Here is a 22,803-nt window from a genome sequence, read left to right on the forward strand (position 1 = left end):
GGTCTTTCACACATTGATCATGTTGAACATAAAATTAATGTTAGGAAGTTTTACATCACAAAGAAGGCATTTCCAAATACATGAGGATGAATGTTTGGTGACTACAATTTATTTTAGTAAGGGTGAGAAATTATTAATGTTAAAACTTAAATATGTATTCCAAAGCTAATTCTAGAGAAATTTTTTTCTTAAATACCTTATGCCATGCTACTACTTGTGATAAAATATAAATAGCAAAAAGTTATTTCCAAATTGTTAATATCATATCACATTAAAAATTTTTTAAACCTTTTTATAATTTTGTGTAACTTGCTCATTGTTTTAATGATAGGTAGTTACTTCGATTTCTCTCAGGTATCAATATTCACATATATTCTAAAAGGGCTTCCTCAGATCACTTAGAGTATGTTGTTTTTTCTGCAAGACCTGTTAACTTTTCCAGATTTTTTGAATCTTATCCTCAAGTCAGAACAACTAGTAACATGAACTCTTCTTAGTTATAATTTCAATATGCTGTACCATTTAAGGTATCTGGGATCCCTGTTGTTGATGTAAATTCAGAGAATCAGGAGTAGACTCACAGACTTTAACAGATAGTATTTGACAAAATTTGGTATTTGTTCATATGCAAACCCACTTTGAAATATTAGCTAACTTTATATCACCTTAGAGATTTATACATTAACATGCTGCTCTCAGTTGGTAGATTTCTTAATTCAATCATATGTACTTACTACATTTAATCTAAAAGCCAGTTGTTGAATGTTGAATGATCACCAAACTGATAGAAACATTTACATTAAAAAGCCCTCAATATAATAACTTGGTTTGTTATTATATTGGTTCATAAAAATGGTATTGAACTTCGGTTTCAAATCTGTACTTCCTCCAAACATACGTGTCTTTGTATTACTCTGCTATTAACTAAAATTTTGTCTCCTGTTAACTAAACACCTCTCTATGATGCATTCCATTTTTATAGACCTAATTCATTTGCACTGCAGTTTCTTTTACACTGTTATTTTTGGCAGTACTCCTTACATTAATTTTGTTTTAATTAGTGAAGTTATTAAGTTAACTGAAAATTTTGCATCTAGTACACTAGTTTTTAAAATTAGTTTTTAAAATTTAAAATTATTTCCTTTGACATCATGATGGAAGCTGTGTGTAATCTCTAGAAATTGTCAACACTCAAAATTTTGTGTATATTGTTTGCTGCTTTGGTCATTAAATCAATGTGTGTAATATTTTTCCCTCTTTTATTCTTAGAAAATTTTTACTCATCTTCCTAGTATTGTGAATTTAATTTTTGTTGAAATTTGAACAAACTGCTGTCTTTGGTATTTATATATATTTTTCGTCATTTGGAAATGTTTTTTAGATTGTGAAAAAGGCTATTTTTATATTTTACAAAACATTATATTTGTATTCACAGTTGTAAGATTAAATGACTTATTTCCATAGGAGTAGTTCTAGTTCAATTTAGAAATAATTCACTCATCTAATGAGCATTTGTCACTGATCAATTAGTCAAATGATAAAGGACTCATCATCAGGTATAATCTGCTATGAGTTTATCTGCCCAAGAAAATGATCAAGACACCAAGTACTTTTTTGTTAGTATATTCTGCTTATAGTCAGGGAAAGTAACATTAAAATCATTCTTCAAAGTACATGAATTTTGGTTAGATAAAACTGAAGTTTGTCAGTCCCTTTAGTTCTTTCATTTATTAATTCACTCATTGACACGTTCTTTCATCAGATCTAGATTGTTAATTGTCATATATTTTATATACCCCATAAAAATAGATTTACTGTTGGCAGTTTTACTTGTAAATAATTTAAGTATATAATTAAATTACATCCCAATTTTAGAGACGTTAATAAAATGTAAGAATATGTGCTTCGTAGAATTGCCAGGATTGTGTGTATTCATCAGATATCTGCTGTGTGGCAGGTACTTTTTCTAGGTTCCAAGCATATAGTCATGAATAAAACAAAAATCACCGCCTTATTTTTACATGAGGCAGACAAAGTCACAAGACAACTAAATGAAATGTATAGTGTGTTAGTGATCTGTGTATTAGAGAAAAATGAATGGAGGAGGAAAATCAGAAATATTGGGGGTTATCAGTATTAGATTGATATAAAGTCTGGGGGAACAACTGAAGACATTTCTTAAGAACAGGGACAAAAATGATAGGTAACACATAACATTTTTGGTGCCAGATTGGTTGTTAGTGCTTAACATATATTAACTCATTTTCTCCTCATAACAGCCTTATCATATTTTACAGCCAAAGCACCTACATCAAAAAAGGTTAAGTGACTTTACTTATAGAGTCTCGCATGTCAAAACCCCAAACCAGGGATTCATACCTTGACATTCTAGCTACAGGTAACATGCTTTTAACCATTATATTGAACCACCTATTTATAAAAGTTCAGCTCATACAGCTTGCAGAAGAGAGGACTCTTGAGTAAGAGGTAACTGTGTTCTCTCTTCTCGATAGTATTTTTTAATGGCAGGACTTACATGATGGAAAAAATTTTGATTTTCAGGTCCTGCTTATCAGTTAGGGTTTAAAATACCCATGCCCCATTCAGGAAGTTGTATTTGTGTGTTCCCTCATTTGGCCTACTACTTTACCGCTTGTTTTCTAACAGAGTAGTTCTTTAACTTGATTTGAAGCCTACTGTATGTGTCCTAATCAATCGGAGGTGTTTGGGGAAGATGTGGTTTTTAAACTAAAAACTTCCCAGTGGTTCTGATTAACCATCTTTACTCTTAAAAGAATTAGAACTATAAATTTCAAGGTTAACTGGAATTGAGACTTGTGACTATATTTTTAGCTTTCTCTGTTAAAGTAAGTATCTATCTTATAGTCCTCAAGAATCCAAGAAAGTACTTTTATGCCAAAATAACCTACTTGTAACATCCTAATTCAATGAAATTACTGTTATAGTTTTTTCTTCTGTATCTTTATTGCTTTCCTACATTGACTTTCTTATGCCTATCCTTTTTTCTATTCTAAGTCATATTTCTTAATCCTTTTATTTTTACACTAGCTTTTGATATCTTTTTCATTTAATGTGTTTCCTATGTTATCTATGTTATATTTTATATTAAATGGTAGACTAGCCTCTCTAATAATATTTCTAGAATGCAGATCTGTAGCCCTGGTCTGATGTTTATCACTCAGTTGTACTTCATTAAACAAAAGATAAAAATGAATTCATAAAAATAAAGGCAAGTACCAAGTAGTATATTCTGTAAGAGGCATGGCTTCATGGACATGCTAAGGGCAAGAAAGCAAATGAGACAATAACCTTTTTAAGTGGTGGTTGCTAAAATTAGGTAGAAGAGAAAAAAAGCAAAGAAAATAAGAAAAGGAAACAGTGGTAGAAAGAAACAAAAGATGTATGTGGTAGGAAGCAAGGTAGAGTCAACAGCAATTGTCCCTGGCTGACTAACATTTCCATGTTTCAGATGGCAGTTTATATTTGCACTCACAAAAGTAAGGCTGTTAGTAATGTTCTTTGACTATGTCTTCGTGGTATAATATAATAGAACTAACATTCACGCATGAGAATCTATTTTAGCTCTCTCAAAAAATCATCCCTTTGCCCAGAAGAAATCATTATTGACTTAGCTAGTACAAGAATGCTCTGATGCCCTGATCTATATGTGTGGTTATGCAGGTTGGCATAGCTCTTTCAGGCATTCAGCAAGGATTTTCATGGCCATAGTATGCCAGCTATGTATGCTTTAATACATGTATAGAGTTACTAATGATGGTTTTATATTGATGATCCTATATGACCTTGTCCTAGAAATTTATTGCTAATGAAATCGAGAATTAGACATTTAATACTTGCTTGGGTCACTGGTTTTCATTGTTTATGAATTTCTTGAAGATCGTTGTAACTGTTCCTCTAACTTTTTAGCATACATATTATTTTTTAAAGTTTTACTCAATAGAGCCTGAAGTAGCATAGCTTTAGGTAGAATTTTTTTAAGTTGTTTTCTAAATATAATAGACATACTTTTTTTTCAAAATACTCTGTTCTAGCTTTCATAACATTATACTCTTGGGTTTTCTTTCTTCCTTCTGGCCAAGTCTCATCAGCCTCTTAATGTTTTCCTTGAGATGTTGGCAAGCCACAGATTTCTATTTATCTATACACAGTCTTCTTCACCTACATTCTCTCCCTGGGTGTTGGTCATCCACTCCTAAAACCGTACACTTGATTCCTTCATCTGTAGCTACTATCCAAGTTTTTTTCCCAAGCTTTGAGGCTGAAAGCCCAATTCTTTTTTAGACACCTTCATTTTCTCAAATTTTCCCTTTCGAAAGCATAGTTCTACTTTTCTCTCTTCCAGTGAAACTGTTATTATCTACCTGTTAGGTGGCCTTGACTTTGATAGGTATCTTTCACTTACTCTGACTCACTTTGGAAGTTCTAACTTCCAACTGTCTTAACTCACGGTGCCTTCGTTTTTACATCCCCACTACCCTGTTTGAGGCCACTGTCTTGGTATTTCAGGTAACAGCATACTAACTGGCATCTTTTCTTTCTCCCTTCACACTGCCTGTCACTTTCCTCCTTAAAGCTGGCAGTGGTTTCACACATGCCCTTAGAATGAATTTCAGACTTCTCACTTAGGTTAACAATCTCTGTGGGATCTGGCTCCTACTTATCTCTCTACCTTATCTCTTCTTTCCAGCTCTGCTCCTCAATGTTTGAGCATAGCAGAATTTTCAGTTTTCTTAAATACTATTGTGCCAAGGTCACTCTTGTTTCTGGGCCTCTTACACACTAATCTCTTCATTTAAAACACTTTACCTCATCCTTCCTGTGACTGTTGATCTCGTAATTATTCTTAAGATCTCAACTTAGAGATCTTTAAATTCCCTTGTCCACGCCAATTCCCTAAATTTTGAATTTCAGTTCCTTTGTGTACTTCCACAACATCCTCACTTCCATCATAATAGTTAACACGCTGGGTTGTGATTTAACTGGTTACTTGTCTGCCTGCACCAAACTGAGTTCCTTGCGGGCAGGTGCCAGAGAGAGGCATCCTGTCTGACTCATCTCTCTTGGTATGCATAGTACTTGTCATGGTGCATGGCCTAAGTTTGACTTCAGACCAGTGATTCTGAAAAAATTTTTGAGGGGGTCTCCTCTTTAGAAATTGAGAATACAATGAGAGTTATTAGGCTGTTTCCCGAGAAGAATGCATATAGAATAAATTTTTACATGCTCCTACATTTGCATATTTTCCCATGCCCCTCACTTAGAGAAGCCAGAGTGGCTGTGGCCACCACCACTATCACACCACACAGACACCCAAACACATAAATGTACAAAAATATAGACAATTTCAAGTACAGAATTTGATAAGACTGTAGTATGTGCTGTGTATTAGCCATAATTTTCAGTTGACCCACCTGCTTCCTACATCCAGTACTCCCACCTCTTCGTTTCCTAAATTGAGACTTAATTTTATTATTCCCAGCAGTTGGGATACTACATTTTCTTTTAAAATACTAAGCTCTTGATATAATTTGTGTTTTATTCTATATGTCCTTGTCAAATATCTAGACAGTACTCTTGAGCCATTATGTATTTATAGAGTGAATACAGGTTTTTTTTTCTTTTCACAGTGGTGGATCCAGAACCCAAAAGCATGTAATTCTGAGTCAGCTTTCGATGGTTTTTTTTGTGAAGCTAACTGGGCTATGAGGAAATCAGTGCCACACATGCCCTTGGCCTCATTGCCACTAACACTATAATCAACTGAACCAACAGAACTATACAGAAGATTTCTCATTACATTTATTTTTAAGTTATTCTTAATGATTTCATATCATACCTACTATATTTGTAAAACTAGGACCATGTAGTCTTATTACCAGTTTTACCAGCTGAGCTATATCTCTTCCCCATGAACTTTGCTTTCTACCTCCTTACAATGGGCGCCTCTTCCTGCACTTACAATGGACTAACACCCATGCCTTGGGTTTTATTTTCTCTTGCCTATTTAAGGGCTTTACTCTAGCATAAGGTTGTGTCTCCTGTATCATGTGTCATCTCTCTACTTGATTATTTTAATTGGTAAATAATTTGCTTTATCACTCATCTTTAAAAAGACAAACTGGTAGTATTTGTGCATTTTAATTCTCTTTTACGCCTTTATTTCTCCCCATTATATTATATTCCTGGAAAAAGTTATTGATACTTATTGTTTCCATTTACTCATTCCCATTCTCTGTTCAGTTATTTCTTATCAGACTTTCTTTACACACCACTCCACTGGAAGATTCCTTATCAAGGTCATCAGCCTCCATGTAGCCAAAGCCAGTTGTCTATTCTCTGTTTTCATCTTACTCAACCTTTGTAATACCATTTGGTATAGTCAGCCACATTATCTTCATCTTTTAGAAAACTCTTCTTTTCTAGGCTTCCATAATATTACATGAACTTGTTTATGAGTCATACCCCCTTCTCCATGCTTCTGTTTCTTTTCAGTTGCTTTTAGCTTCTTTTCCCCTGTCTAACCATCACATGTTGGATTGTTCTTACCTCAGCCCTGCTTTCTTCTTTAATGCTAGCTCTCTGGGAACTCTTATCAGGCCCATAGCTCCAGAATCAACTGTATATTGATGATTGGCTCAGATCTCTCTGTGAGTTCCAAATATAGATAGCCAGCTGTCTACTAGAATTTCCTCTTATTTGCTTAATGGACATGTCATATGAAAATCAATAAAACGGAACCATTAACTCCTGCTTGCCTTTCTATTTCCACCCAATTCTTAAGTCACACAACTTTATTGGTATAGTGACCAAGGTCTATGCTTGTATATTTGGTGGTAGCATAGAAGAATTATAATACTCTTTAGGCCCAGCTGGTTTTTTCCCTTCTCAAACCCTAGATACATTTTTAAGCTATCTTTAGCTCTATGATTGTTCTTTTCAGCATTAACGTAAAATATTGGCCCTTGTTATAACCACTATATTAAGATTTTATCACTTATTTTTATAGTTACAGTGACGATATTTAAAACTACCAAGTGTTGTATATGCAGTTAATGGTAGGCTCTATTACGTGTGAGCTAAACCGATAGAACCAATATCTTCAAGAAGATGTCTTAGAAAAAAATGCAGACTGACAAAGGGAGAGAGCAATCTTTTATTTTTGCTAGTAAGGGCATTAAAATATAAAATAAACTTATGTAGTATCATCCTTTCTTAGAAGAAAGGACATTTATTTTGAAAAGCAGCAAGCATAGAATTTCAGAACATCTCAAAGTTTAGTTCTTTAACTTCGTTTTTTGAGAAACTTCACTATGTTGATTCTGCTATCCACCAGTTAAACCATGGACCAGTTTTAACTGTTTGCAGTCAGTTGTGATTTAGGAAGCATTGCTCTAGTCTGAAGAAACAGGGTATGGATTCTAGATTATAATTTATAAGATTCTTCTCTCTTACTGTCTTTCCCCCTAATACAATTGCTACAGTCTTTCACCGCCTTTCTTTCCATTGACTGTCTCAAAGCCTAGAGCTCTGTGGAAGCATTCAGTTGATGACTTTTGTCATCGGAAATCTAATATGCTTTCTGAACTGCCCAGTATGAACTTTGTTGGAGTTGCTAGTGAAAGCATTCTCTGGAATATTTTTGGTATCTTTAACAAAGTAAATAATTACTTTAAAATCTGTATATTTTTTATTGTTTATTCTAACAGTGTAGTTAGTTTCTTTGTTGTCTCTTTTCTACTCTCTGCCTGTCTCTGCATTGAGATTAATACTTAAAACATAGCCAACAGACAGCCTTCCAGTAATCTGCTGTTTTCCTGTCTTCCTCCTTTGATGTTCTCTTAGAATGAGCTCTTGCTCCGCCCCCTCCAAAAAAGAGTTGAAGTTAATTAAATTAATTATAAATCTAAATTTATAATTATAAATTAAAATTCATAACATCCTGGTATCTCTGCCCCCTTCTTCAGTATTCTTAAACAAACTAAGGCAAAATGTTATTTGCTGTGTTTTCATTCCTCCACAGTAATGTGTGTACATAACTCTGCATTAGCTAGTTTGGATATATCTAGGTTTGACAGGATCAACAGGGTTAAATTAGAGGAGGACTTGTTCAATAGGGTGAAGGAAAGGCAAAATCAATGTTCACATTCCCTCATAGCTTTCTAATTCCACACTCCAGGTATTAAATATGTCTTATAATGTACCTTTCCCTTACAATGACAATAGGTGTTGTCAGTCAATAATACTACCTATTTCTTTAACTGGAAATAAATTCTAAGTCTTCTGTGTTTTATAACTTGCAAATCTTTTATCACTCCAAGAATAATACACATTTTAGTAGAAAAGTTTTAGAGCTTGTGATAGATTAACTAACTTTTCACTATTCTTTAGTAAGTATGAGTGAAAAATCAAAGACTTTCACTGATTAAGTTAACCAAGATGCAGTAAGGCAAAAAAAAAAAAAAACCTTTATATATTTCCTCATTTTTGGAGGGAAATATTATAAGTAAAGGTCAGGGAAATGTATAATTTCAATATAAAAACTATCAAAGTGTCTTATTGGTGCTAAGTCTCTAGCAGTATAAGATGATATGATCTAAAATAAGCAGTTCGGAAAATTCTTAATCTAATTTTGAGTTACCTACTTAAAATATTCTTTTAATGCATTGCACATGTTTTCAGTGATTTATATTTTGAACATGGCTAACACATAAAGATACAGGATTTTTTGAATTGGAATTTAAAGTGTAAAGAATAAATGTGTTTTGAATAAAATAAATATTTTCATTTGTAAGTGGTAAAACTATTCACTGAATTTTTTTTTTTTTTTAATTAGGTTTAAGTGGAAACCCTGCAGATATAGAAAGAAGAGAAGCAGTGTTTGGAAAGAATTTTATACCTCCTAAAAAGCCAAAAACCTTTCTCCAATTAGTATGGGAAGCATTACAAGATGTCACTTTAATTATATTAGAAATTGCAGCCATAGTATCACTGGGCCTTTCTTTTTATCAACCTCCAGAAGGAGATAATGCACGTAAGTAAATTAGGGAGGAAAAAAACAAAAGACTTTTATGTGTGTTACTAAGTTCAGTTCATTTACTTATGTAATACATAATAATAGCAGGCGGGCATTTTTTTTTTACTGTGTACCAGGCACTATTCTAATAGTGCCTTTAGTAATTCTTTAAATATATAACCACAGATAATTTTCACAATAACCCCATGGTATAGATAGTGTCACCTCCACTCTACAGTAGAGGTTAAATAACCTGCACATATATATATACATGCTGTGTGTTTGACAAAGAGCTAAGCCATAACTATGATGTGGTCTATGCCATCACTGTTCTTAAGTTCTTTAGCACACTTTTGTAAAATAATTAGTTTTTCATTTTTTTTGTTTTGTTTTTGTTTTTGTTTTTTGTTTTGACAGTCATTTGGGAAATCATTATGAAAGCAAAATTCTATTCTCCTCCCTAATCTATTACTTTTGAACTTCTTAATATGTATTGTTATGTATGTGATCTGGGTAACTTCTTTGTCATTCTAGAATTTTTTGTACTACAGTATATCCTGGCCAATGAAAAAATACATTCTAGAATGGTAGAGCTGCTTTAACTTGTAGCTGTAAATGGTTTTGTTTTTATTCCACCTCTCTGTGCCCTTCATTTCTCTTTTAGATATCTTCTTCTCCTTTCATAAATTTTATTTAAAATGGATATTAGTGACAGTACATTCTATACCTGCTAGGAAATCTAGCTTGAGTTTTGGTCAATATATTTAAGTAGCTATAGAGTGAAACGATAGTATTTGATATATCACGAGGGTGATTCACCAAAATATTTTTCTTTGTGAAAGCTTCATTTTTATATCTTTCAAGTTATGAAGACTTAATAAAAATTGACTTAGGTAATTATTTAAGATAATTCCTTCGAAGGTATGTCTACAGCTCATGTGAGACCTTTTTTAAATGAAGAAAGTTGGTCACAGAATAGGCCATTTTTACCTGAGATCAGTGTATATGAGGGTTTCTCAACAGCAGCACTGTTGACATTTTTGCACTGGAAAATTCTTTGTTGCTGTGTTCATTATACCACCTCCCAGATGAGGCAACCAAAAACATAAAAACGTATCCAGACATTGCCAGGTATACAAAAGGGGGCAAAACTACCTGTGTTTGAGAATAACTGATGTAAATAAGAAAAGGTTTAGGCAATGTTCTTGTTGGTACTGAGCCTAAAGTATTTGTAAAACTTTTATTTTTATTAAATAATATAATAAAACAGTACATATTTTGCTATAGAAAAAATTGGGAAAATAACAATTTAGAGGAAATAATATTCACTGAAAGTCCCATTCTTAGAGATTACTGCTATACCATTTTGATATATACCCTCCCAGATTTTAAAAATATATTTTTTGTGTATATGTGTGTTTGTGTGTGCTCACATGTCTATGTGTTCATGCATAGGTAGGTGTGAGAATGTGTAGGTGTGTGTATCTTTTTATTTGAAAAAGGAAATCATACTATGTTTATTTTAGCAATAAACGGCTAAATTCATTAGTGTTCAGTTTATCCAACTGTCATTATAGAATACTAGGAATTGGCATTTTAGAATTGAAGTGAGTTAATAGATTATTAAAAACTTTTTACTTTTAACATTTTTATTACAAGACTCTAAGAAAACTAAGGGAAAAGTATTTTCAGTGGTAGTGGATTTTGTTACTAATAAGGTCTGGACAAATCTTAATGGAATTGGGATTGCTTCATTGTGGGATCTGTTGACAGGTCCTTTCCCAAATTCACTTAAGGAGATACTAGTATTAGATTCAACCGGGAGGGTAATCTAAAGTTGTCAGTATCATAAGGTCCTTTAAAGAGACTCAGAATCGACTAGAAGGTGTTAATAAAACTTCTAAAGATGTTCCGTGGTGAGAAGTTAGTGTTTGTACTTAATTCTTTTTAACATTTATTAATGAACTAACTCCATGTATCTTTTCATTTTATTATGTTTTAACACTAAGTAACGCTAATCTGCTTAAAAGGAAATCCATGAATTATAGACCTACAGTCATAGAAATCTAAATTATCAAAATGTCTTACTAGTATGGTTTCGTGTGAAAATAAGTCCTATAATCCATGTCATTAATAAATCTGTAGTCACTAGTATGCTACTAGTGGCTCTCAAACTCTTTGGTCACAGGGCCCCTTTACACTCTTAAAGTATTAGAGTGTAAGTATTAAAGTAAAGAACTTTTGATCATTTGAGTTATATCTATCGATATTTACTGGATTCTAAATTAAAACAGAAATTTTAAAGTACTTAGTGCATTTAAAATAAGTACTGTTACAATAAATATGTAATTATAGTTACCATGTTTAATTATTAATGAAGCTTTAAATGAAATAATGAAAAGAGTAGTGGTGTTTTTCATTTCATTGTATTTCTTTAATGTCTGGCTTATTTGAAGATAACTGGATTCTCATCTGCTTCTGTATTCATTGTGTTATATTAGCACATGTAATATAGTCTTTGGAAAATTACACTATACATTCATAAAATGTGAGGCAAATTTTTTGTGAATGTTTACATCATCCCTTCCATTTCATCCTCAATTGATCTTTCTCTCATCTCTGTTTTCTCCCCTTCACCTGTGTCATGTAGCTCTCCTAGATTAATCTTTATTCAGCACCCTGCACCTCAGATTCTCTGCTCAGTTCATGCTCACTATCCTGGAATATACCTTACTTGTTTCTGGTGTCCTTTATTTACTCATTCTTTTATTCTGAATATTTTTTTTCCTACTTTGCCTGTTCTAAGAGAACTATTGACTTTCAGAGATTTTAGCTCAACCCTCAATAAGAAACAACTTCATATAGGAATGCAGAAGAACATATGAATTTATAAATAACCAGAGTAAGCTGTCAAGAAACAATACATGAATATCCTTTCTATTTTGTTCTGTTTCAGTTTTCAGAATGCTGCTCTTGAGCCACGGAATTGATTTTAGGCTCACAAATAGATTATAGTCCAAAGTCCAAAAAGCCCTGTTCTATTATTATTTCTTCACCATTATTGACCTTACAGTTTTGAGAGTTAGTTTTCCTCCCCTATCTTTTGCCAGAGAACCTTTGCGCTCCCTTTGTGTTCCTCCCTTAAAGCTATATGGTTTGTTCTCCTTTATCATCTGGCTTCTAGCTCAAATGTCATGGATACTTCAGAGGAGCCTTCTTGTTCACCCAACCGTAGTTAGCCCTTTTTCTTCATTTAATAGCACACCACCATGTTTTATTTTCTTTATGGCACTTAATATATCTGATACTAATTATCTGTTTTATTATCTGCATTCTTCATAATCATCTGAACTTAACAATCTGAGTATGGGTTCCCTAATGAGACAGAGCTTGTATCTCTTATTCACTGCTGTATCCCTAGCTTCTAAAATAGTGTCTGGCACCTAGAGCAAATTATCAAGTTGTTGAATTAATAAGTTGCACTTTGCTTAACATTTTATGTCTTGAAAGCCAACATATGATCATACTCCAGTAAAATTAATATAGCAAATAAGAATGATTCATGACTACCACATAATACTTCTCATGTGCATTTTGTCTACCACATATAATTGTTAATAGCATTAACCATTGGTTGAGTACAGAGCATATCTTAGCTATTAATCTACCTAAGTATCTTCTCATTGAGTTTTCAACAATTCTGGGGTAGGTAGTGATATCCTAATTGACAGATGAAGAAACTGAGTCCGAACAATAAGTAATTAGCCTGAGAGTTGGAATTTAATCTTCTCCAGTGCTCTTACTCTTAAATAGTACCCTAGGGTTCCTACCTATCCTGAGATTGAGAATCTCCAGAGGCAGGGAAGTTGAAATTGATATATTCAGCATTCTTGTCATGCTTATAGAATGCTTTTGAGTTCATTGAGCTGTAAGTGAAATTAACTTATTACATGTCTATTGCCATCAATTCAGAATCCTTTTAAATGAGCATTTTTCTTTCTTTCCAAACAGTTTGTGGAGAAGTTTCCGTTGGAGAGGAAGAAGGTGAAGGTGAAACGGGCTGGATTGAAGGAGCTGCGATCCTCTTGTCAGTAGTGTGTGTGGTGTTAGTAACAGCATTCAATGACTGGAGTAAGGAAAAACAGTTTAGAGGTTTGCAGAGTCGAATTGAACAAGAACAGAAGTTTACAGTCATCAGGGGTGGTCAGGTCATTCAGATACCTGTAGCTGACATTACTGTTGGAGATATTGCGCAAGTGAAATATGGTAAGTAAAAAAGAGTAAAAGATGTGACACTAGATGTAGAATTATTGTAATCTTGCTTACAGTTTAGCATATTAATGCTTTTTGTTTTAGGTGATCTTCTTCCAGCTGATGGTATACTTATTCAAGGCAATGATCTTAAAATTGATGAAAGTTCATTGACTGGTGAATCTGATCATGTTAAGAAGTCTTTAGATAAGGATCCCTTACTTCTATCAGGTATGAATTTTCTTTATAGCTTTTAACTTTTTCCCCCCACAACTGTATACACTATTGTTGGCAAAAATGGTTTCCTTAAGAGCCAGTATTGTGAAGAAGACTCTGTTTATGCTGGCTTAATCCTTATAATCCTCTCAGAGACTTTTTTTTTCTTTTTTTTGCTAAGTTGACAGACATTAGAAACCTTTGAATCCAGAGCTATATTTTACAAATGAGGAAACTGGGTCCAAAAAATCAAGACATTTGAGAGTCATCGTTACTGTTAATGAACAATAAAACTAAAATATCAGTCAGATGATCTCTATTGAATTGTTCTATTTTTCTGTATCACATTTATACTTACGGCCTATTGAAGTATAAAATTGAAGAATGATGTGTTTAAAACAAATCAATGAATTCTCTATGGTGGTCTACAAAGGACAGAGTTTGTTTTTTTTTAGGAGCTGATAAAATCCTTTAAGTTTACCGAATTCAACTCTCTCATTTAACTACTGAGTCTAAAACATAAACTATTTATCTAAGTTTATATGACTAGTCAACAGTAGGTCCTGGAGTGGCACTACATCTACTAGGCAGGATTCAATTTGCACATGATTAAGACGTGCTCTGAGAATGGAAAACGGAAGAGTTTGTGTGGGTGAGGGTACTGTTTGAAAAGGGGAGGAATGGGTGTCTATTTGGAAGGCTCTTGTAATAGCCTGACTGATAGCTTGACCTAAGGTTAATTGAAAATAAAACTGATGAAATGATGGGAACAACTATATGCTGCCTTCTAAAATACATTAGATCCAATTAGACTAGAGTTCGGAGGAAGGAAAAGTTTTTTTATTTGTCTTCTGTCATTATTTTCAAGTGTTAACAAAATGCCGATACTTTATACATTGTAAGGAGATTTCTGCTGATTTAACTATTTAATAAATTGGCAGCTATAATTTTTCAGTTCTTCTCTGTGAATTTTATATTTCAGTTGGTTGAACATAGTTTCACTGAAACCAAAGTGAAACCTATGACAAAGGTCAGCTAGAATCACAACTATGGGGAACATACCCAGGTTTAACAATTACCTTTTTTTAAGATTTACAGATAAACACCATTATAAATAGGGCAGAAGTTTCAGTTGTAAATATAGACTTAACATTTCTTTGAAAAAACCTTGAAGTTTGTCTACTTTCCTTCACCACTAAGGCCATTCATACTCTCTTTGGGTATTTCTTTATATTGATGTGCTTATGATTTATTCCAAATAGAAATATTTTGGATATATAAGTATAATGTATTTATGTATAACATATACTTACATTACTTATTCCTTGCCATACTTCTAAGTAACTGTAATTAATGTTAACCAAATAAAATCTATAATTTTGTTCTAAAGGAGAGAGAAGCTTTCTCATCAAACCTTATTTCCATTGACTAACTGGGCAGTGGTATTTGGTGAACTGAGAGTCTTGACCTCTTGCCTTTTGCCGTGTAAACCTCATGGATTTTTATGTACATATAGCTTATTTGAATAGTGCTTAGCTCTTCAGGTTGACATCCTTTAACTGAACTTTAGTCCTTTTCTGCTTTTACAGAGATAGCTCATAAGTTTATGTGTACTCAGGTTCCTAATGCACTAAGTATACCAAAAGAACTCTTTAAATTTTCCATGCTTAAGAAAAGACTGAAATAACTTGTAGAGTCCCTTATCGCAATGGAAAGTTTTTCTGCATTTATTTCCCTATTCCTAAAATGTACTAAAACACATGAAACGCATTTATTTTTAAATTTATTCTCATGATGTCATCTCTTATTGCTGTTCTTGGCTTCTTAAATTTAGATTTTTAAAAGCAGTTTTTCAGTTAGCCATGTGGATAGGAACAGAACAAAAACCGTTTACTTTGAGCACATTTACTGCCAACATCTGATTACCTATGGTAAGAAAGAACAGAACATAAAAAATTGAAATCCGCCAAAAGCCAGAATTGTTAAAAGAAACAAACTGTCTTCTACACATGGTACTTGCTCAGTAAATATTTTTTCATTATCCTAAATTTCATTTCTTGTTTCTCTTGCATTTTCACTGGCAAAGATGCTAATACTTAGTGAAATATTCTGAATATAGATTTTTAAAGAAAGAAAATCAAAGGCCTAAAAATTTCATATTGGATAAGTTACTCAGTAATATCCAAATATAAATTTTTAAGGACTGAAATAAGTACATTTACCCTATGATGTTATTTAGCAAATAACCTTTGAGCATTGATTTGGTACAAAAAATAGTGCTAGATGCTATAGACCATCTCTTCGGGTGGTCTTGAACTATGAGATCAAATAAATAAGTGATAACTGGAAAGAATACTTTATTGAGCACTAAAAAAAAGTTACGTTTTGAAAGCTACCTAAAGTTCACCAAAATATTAGAGAGGTGGGAAGCCTTTGAATGAGTAATAAAGGATGCAGAGATGTGGATATACAAGTTGGAGAACCATAAGCAAATTTATCAGCATTATATTGTAAGAAGATTATGTCCTCTGCCCTTAATCAGAACTGGATTAAATCTTTGCCTTGCCACTTAATAGTTGTGTAACCTTGGGCAAGCTTTCAGAAAATAATAAGAATAATAATGTCTACCAACTTGCAAGATTTTTGTGAGATACAGAGTCAGAATTCAATGTTCCCATCTTTGCTACCTAGCTTTCATTAATAGAATTTCATGTTAGAATAGTGGATGGCAAGTTTGAAAGGTTGGTCAGTCTCCAGGTGAAGACATGGGACTTAGTTCAGTGGGCAATATGGAGTCAAGTTTTTGAGCCATAAGAGGCTAATGATAAAAAATCATATATTAGGAAGATTAAAATTGGTTTCAGGATGAACTGGAAAGACAGAGAGACTAGCAAAGAGGCTAGTCTCCTAGTCGAGGCAGGCTCGGATGAAAGTCTGGAGTAGGTATTACTAAGTTTGAACTTTGGTAATAGGAAAAACCTATTCTGATTTTAAAAAACAAGTTTTTTGTTGTTGTAGGTACTCATGTAATGGAAGGCTCTGGAAGAATGGTAGTCACTGCTGTAGGTATAAATTCTCAAACTGGAATTATCTTTACCTTGCTTGGAGCTGGAGGTGAAGAGGAAGAGAAGAAAGATGAGAAGAAAAAAGAAAAGAAAAGTAAGCATGACAATTTGCTATAAAAAAAAATTAGTATTTGGAAATATAGCAACCAAATTGTAAGAACTGTTATAAAACATACATTTTTTTTTTCATGAGATTTGATATGAAAAGTTCTATAAAAAGTTATAGTATTACCCAGTATTGTACTTTCAAATGGTAGAATTGCTGGAGAAGAAGTTCTTCTTTTAGATGAAATATTTCATGAAGAGAGTTTAATGAATTTACCATGGTAAATTCATCATCTCTGAACGCTTCCATTGCCTTTGTTCTGTTTATTCTCTAGTTTAAGAATCTCATCGTAATCTGACCAGAAAAATGAATTAAATGCTCACTTCTTATTTGCTTTTTTTTTCCTGCTATTTTAGTAGTAGCTTTCTTTGTCAGCTTCATCACATTTTGTCTCATTGAGCTTTTAATCTTTTTCTACTTGTAATCTTAATCTACTATTCACATTTCCCAGTCTGTACTTAAGTAGTTGGTTTTTGGACGTAAGGCCAACACTTCATTTTGACACATGTTACGTTTTTTGTGTGATGTTCCACCCATTGTTAGATGTCAAGATCTTTATTTCGATCTATTATTTCTGCTGTTCCTCTAAGTGATCTGTCATCAGCAAATTTGATAACCATAGCTTATCCACAGGGATCTTATAGGAAACTCTGTCATACATAGAGAAGCAACTCAAAATCACTTAGTTGAGGAGCATGGTACTTTAAAAAAAGGAAAAAAAAAAAAAAGTCTTCCTTACCCTGTTTCTAAGTATCTACTATATCACCCTTTTCTTCCACTCAGGAGCACTCCTCCAGTGTTTTTTCCCTTCAGGTTGACAGCAGTGTATTATGGTATAACCACTTAGGTTTAATTTTACTTAAAATAGTAAGCACATGTTTCTCTCACTTAACGTAAGTATTTTGCGATCTTCTGAAATAAATGCCTTGCTAAAATCTTGGTTTGCTATAACTATAGCAGTTGTTTTAATATTGTGGTGTTTTGTTTGTTCTTTGCATTATGTCTTTAGCTGTGAAATCTTTATTTCAAACAAAAATGTGTTTGCAAAGTTCTGACCAAAAGTGAGGGCAGCATTCTGGGTTTTCCCTGTCCCACTCCTCACCACAGCCCCATGTGCTTCCTTAGGTTCTTAAGGCAGAATGGAAGACAATTTGAAAGCAGTAGTAATGGTACCATTTATCGAATGCTTATATTCATTAACTTATTAATCTTCACCACCATAAGACATAAAGACCATTACTACTCTTTTTTTGATGAGTAAGCTGAGGCTTACAGAGGTTATAGAACTTGATCCAGGTCAAAGGTCTGTTAAGTGACAAATCACACTCACTTAACTGGCTCAAGAGTCTGTGTCCTTAACCAATCGTACACTGTGCCACATCCTAATTTATAGGAGTATAAAGTGAATAGACAGGCCCTTTTAAAGGGTCTTTATTCTTTATTCTTAAGTCTTTATTCTTATGACCCCACACTCTTCCAGTAAGCACCCTATTTCTTAATACTTCATACCCCTGTTTTTACTAATCCAGTCAAGATATTCTTAGATATTAACATCTAACTGATTGTCTACCATTTTTGTTTCTTTGGTTTTTTGTTTTGTTTTTTGTAGAACGGGAGACCATTTTTCCGTCTGTGGACTTCCAGCCCTCCTCTCAGTCAAAAGCAGTCCAGGGTAGGGTGATCTGTCTCATTTCCCCTGGTTGCCTGGAATGTGGCTCTCTGGTCTCTCTCCAAACTTGAGCTCATTGAAAATAGCTAGGTAGTCTCTTATTATCTTCTTATTTATCTTGAGCCTCTGTTCTTGCTTGACCATATTTGTTCCATGTTTTCTAATTTAAAGATAGCCCTCCCTTACAGAGAAGTTGGAGGAGAAAAAGACTGAATGGATCTGCTTCCTCATTGTAATTTCTAATATTATCCTGCCTATTCCTAATAGAACCATTCCTTCCTTGATGAGTTTATTGATTCAGACATTCTCATCTTTCTTTTTTCTCCGAATTTAAGCCAATTATTGGAATCATCTCAACCGGTGGTCTTACTGGCTAATTCTGTAGATTCATATTCTAGTTTTCCATCAGAGCTCTCCTACACAATAGGTAGGAGAGCTCTGACGGGAGCTCTCCCTACCCCTGCCCTTTTCCACTTTCTTAGGAGTATATTTGTATTTAGTTTGAAAACCTCTTCTACTATATTTGGGTTTATTACAGTGTAAAAAAGAGTAAAGTCTTATGGAGAAATCAAACAATTATAGATACCAAAATTATTTTGGAGTATTCCACTATGATTAAGACATAGGGAGTGATGATTTCTAATCTGTACACACAAGCACACATAACCATTGTGTCACAGTGCTATTACAGAAATGTGACTGAACTACCTTTACATAATTTAGTATGGCTATATTCATTTCTTTGGGAAAGCTTAATTCCCATTTTGTTCTTACAGATAAGAAACAAGATGGAGCTATTGAGAATCGCAACAAAGGTAAATTCAGAAAGCTGAAAGTACAGTTAACTCCTTTTCATTTTATCCCAAAGTATATCTACTATATACTATCATCATCTCAAAGTGTAGGATACATATAGCAAGGAAAATCAACAATGTATGTTAACTTAGAGTAACCTCTTTTCCTGTCATTGCCTTAGTCATGCTGCCTTACAGTGTTAATAAGTTTTAATTGTGATTTGTGGTAGTAATTATAGAAAAATCCAGATGCAGCTAACTTTCAACTTAAACATTTTAGGTATTTTAACATTGGTTACTATATAATTGCTAGCCAAAATGCATAAGAAACAATATGTAATGTAAATGTTTTTTGCATCTATTTAAGAGTCTGTACATATGTACGTTTCTCTCTATATAAGGTTGTACATAATCTATATTATGGTCATAAATAATATAGAACGGATTTATGATGTTTGGAATGTCCCATTACCTAACACATCACAGGGGGAGAGAAATGATATGGTATGAGTTCTTGGTTTAGGGACCTTATATTTCTTCTTATGCCTCATCCTTATTGTGTGGCACAGCATTCTCAAAGCTGGTACAAAGTTTCACAACCAAGTGTCACTATTGTCTTATTTTCTCTGGAAAGAAATACACAGGTGCCCATATAAAGCTAAATGTTTAAACTTTTTCTAAGTCTAAAAGAAACTAATTTTTTTCAAAATTGCTTCAAAACGTCAGTTATAAGTGCCTTTAAAATGTAGTGAAGTTATATTTACTCTTAAATGTAGCAAAAGCCCAAGATGGTGCAGCCATGGAAATGCAGCCTTTGAAGAGTGAAGAAGGTGGAGATGGTGATGAAAAAGACAAAAAGAAAGCAAATTTGCCAAAAAAGGAAAAATCCGTTTTACAAGGAAAACTTACGAAGCTGGCTGTTCAGATTGGCAAAGCGGGTATGATACATAAAGGAAAATGAAGTGTTTCATTCTAAAATACTCTGATTTCTGCTTAAAAATTGTCTTCTGACAAACACACTTAAGGCTAGAAATTGTTGCTTTGTGAGTGGAAAGGGAGTTAAAAATATTTTCACTTTTATCCATGATGTACCAGACCTTTTGAGTTATTATAGATGCTCATATCATTGCAGCTGAGAGGTCGTCGTCCCCACTTTGCATAGAGGGAAGTTTCCTCTGTCAACTAGGTATTAAGCGGTTAGGTTAGGGTTAGCAGCCATGTCTGCCCAGGTCACAAACCCATGCTCTCATTTCTGAATTTCTGGGAGCAATACAGAGAGGGCTAGTTGTGAGGTTGTTCCATACAGATTACCAACTGCATTTTAATAAAAAAAAGTTTCACCACACATTTTGTTTATCCTTTTTATGAAGAATTTAAGTATGTGTTTTCTCAAGGTATAGTTTAGTAAAATAGATTAGTTAGAACCATACTGATGTTAGAGGTTGAAATTACTAAATTGTTGCCATTACCTGTTGAGAGAACCACTCTTAAAATAAAAATGAAAGGAAAGCTCTTAAATAAAAACAGAGCATGCCCTCCAGCAGTACCATCTTTGTGAAAGTACACTTATGCCTAAATCAGCATATATTAAAATCACATACATTGCCTCATTCTATAACTTCCTAGGTATATATTGAAAAAAGTTGTTTTTGCTTCTGTCCTTAAGAAGCTTATTATCTAATAGCAAATATTTGCTTTTTTTTGTAATATGTAGCTACATGGTAATACTGACTATAGTGCTGAGGAAATGGGTGGATTTAAGATAGTAATAGTATTTAGTAGGCATTGGATTGGGCTATTAGACACAGGTATATGGACCTGCCTTATTTTTTAATACTCATTTATAAGGGACTAAATTAGCCACAGATATTTCGTAAGGCACGGTTGACACTTGGTTTTCTAAGTTAATGGAGCAGTAAGGATAGAGTAAAAAATTAAGAAGTAATTCAGATAATTTATGGGTTTTTTAAATAAAAAACACAGTTGAATATTTAATTTCATTTCTCCCCATTAATCATATTCTTATTGGATTCTCTTTCAGCCACAGGCAAGTTGCCAACATGTAAAGCACCAGCTTATGCTAAGCATTTGGTATTTCCATGTCATTACCTATTTTGTCTCAGCTTTAGTAGAAAACTAGAGCTACATTTAAGTCTAGGAAAGAATCCTAAATGCTTTCCCCCCAGTTTAGGGATAGGGCTAGACTTGGAAGCAGAAATTAAACAGGACAGTGTCAGGTGATGAGTTTAGGTGCAAAAAAGGAAGTTAACAGTTTCTCAGAGAAATTAAAATAAATAGTACCAACCCAGTTATAATTTTTCTAGTGGAAAGTATATAACTGACAATGGGTAGTGTCTAGAATATTTAAATAATTACATTTTTCTTCTTTTTATATATTAAAAGGTTTGTTGATGTCTGCCATCACAGTTATCATTCTAGTATTATATTTTGTAATTGATACATTCTGGGTTCAGAAGAGACCATGGCTTGCCGAGTGCACACCTATTTACATACAATATTTTGTGAAGTTCTTCATTATTGGAGTTACAGTTTTAGTGGTAGCTGTGCCGGAAGGTCTTCCACTTGCAGTCACTATTTCCCTGGCTTATTCAGTCAAGGTAAGCAGAAATGGTTAGGTGGATGCCTCAGCTGTTGTAGAAAATGCACGTCTGATTACTCTTGTTTCTGATTCTGAAAGTAAAGAGAATTCCATAAATTTACACTGTTTTCTTTAGAAATGCTGTCGTTGATTCCCACCTCCACCCCAGTTGAAGAGCCCTGTACATAGACACCTATATATTCCTTGAAGGACAGCCTTGGTGCAAAACTTATTAGCATAGCCCCACTAGGCAAACTTCTGGCTTAATTTTCATCGTATGATAGTTATGTTGTCAAGTTATGTCCCCTCCTCTTTCCCATCTGTAAGATTAAAATGAGATTTCCATTTACCTGTGGTCTAAGAGCAATGAGAGGGTTCACTGAAGTCCGGCCTTCTCAGTCCTCCTTGTTTCCACTCTTCTGCCCCTGTTACTCCGTAGTCTAGCCTTCACAAGGTAGGCAGACTCATGTTCCTAAAAAAGTAATTTATATCATGTTATTTCCTTGTGTAAAACACCAGTACCTTTTCATGACACTAAGAAGAGTAAAGTCTCCATTCCTTGTCAAGGCCTGCAGGGCTTTGCCTAGTCTGGCCCTTGCTTACCTCTTGGTGCTAATCTCCTACCTCTTTCTCCCTCTGGTTCAGCCTCATCAGTCTTGCTGTTTTCAAATATCCCAGTCACATACAACCACTATTTATAGTAGCTCAACCCATCTTGTTTTTCAAGTAGAAAACTTAAAAATGAACTTTGATGACTTTGCTAACTTCTATTTATCTAAAGTAATAAAACTGTTGAAGATTATTTATTTTTATCAGTTTTATATCTTGTGTGGAAAAGATGAATTTGATTTAAAAAGGCTTAGTTTGGACTGTTTTGATCTTTTTCAAAATGGCTTCACAAGTAAAATTATACTTAATAGAAGAATGTTGCTCTTGTTGATTTTCTAATGTTAATTAGCAGTTCTCCTTAAGTAACGTAGCTGACATTGAGTGGTATAAAGTAATTATTCATAGTTTCTGCTCTAGCACTTTTGTCTCCAGTATTTCC

General features: G+C 33.6%; 1 protein-coding gene across 18 annotated transcripts in view; it reads left to right on the forward strand.

Moving 5' to 3' along the window:
- ATP2B1 (ATPase plasma membrane Ca2+ transporting 1) overlaps positions 1 to 22,803 on the forward strand; it is a 115,029-nt gene that overhangs the window by 53,653 nt on the left and 38,573 nt on the right. For 9 of the 18 annotated variants that reach the window (XM_036237581.1, XM_036237584.1, XM_036237579.1 and 6 more), the window contains exons 3-9: positions 8,876 to 9,073; positions 13,067 to 13,321; positions 13,412 to 13,537; positions 16,541 to 16,681; positions 19,139 to 19,177; positions 19,933 to 20,094; positions 21,560 to 21,774. In XM_036237581.1, the coding sequence (XP_036093474.1) occupies positions 8,876 to 9,073; positions 13,067 to 13,321; positions 13,412 to 13,537; positions 16,541 to 16,681; positions 19,139 to 19,177; positions 19,933 to 20,094; positions 21,560 to 21,774 (1,136 nt within the window). Of the gene's footprint in view, positions 1 to 8,875; positions 9,074 to 13,066; positions 13,322 to 13,411; positions 13,538 to 16,540; positions 16,682 to 18,302; positions 18,366 to 19,138; positions 19,178 to 19,932; positions 20,095 to 21,559; positions 21,775 to 22,803 lie in introns of all 18 variants that reach the window. The other 9 variants (XM_016165144.2, XM_016165147.2, XM_016165145.2 and 6 more) reach the window with 2 other exon arrangements.

This window comes from Rousettus aegyptiacus, unplaced genomic scaffold (assembly GCF_014176215.1).
Source record: "Rousettus aegyptiacus isolate mRouAeg1 unplaced genomic scaffold, mRouAeg1.p scaffold_m13_p_2, whole genome shotgun sequence".
NCBI classification, from domain to species: Eukaryota; Metazoa; Chordata; class Mammalia; order Chiroptera; family Pteropodidae; genus Rousettus; species Rousettus aegyptiacus.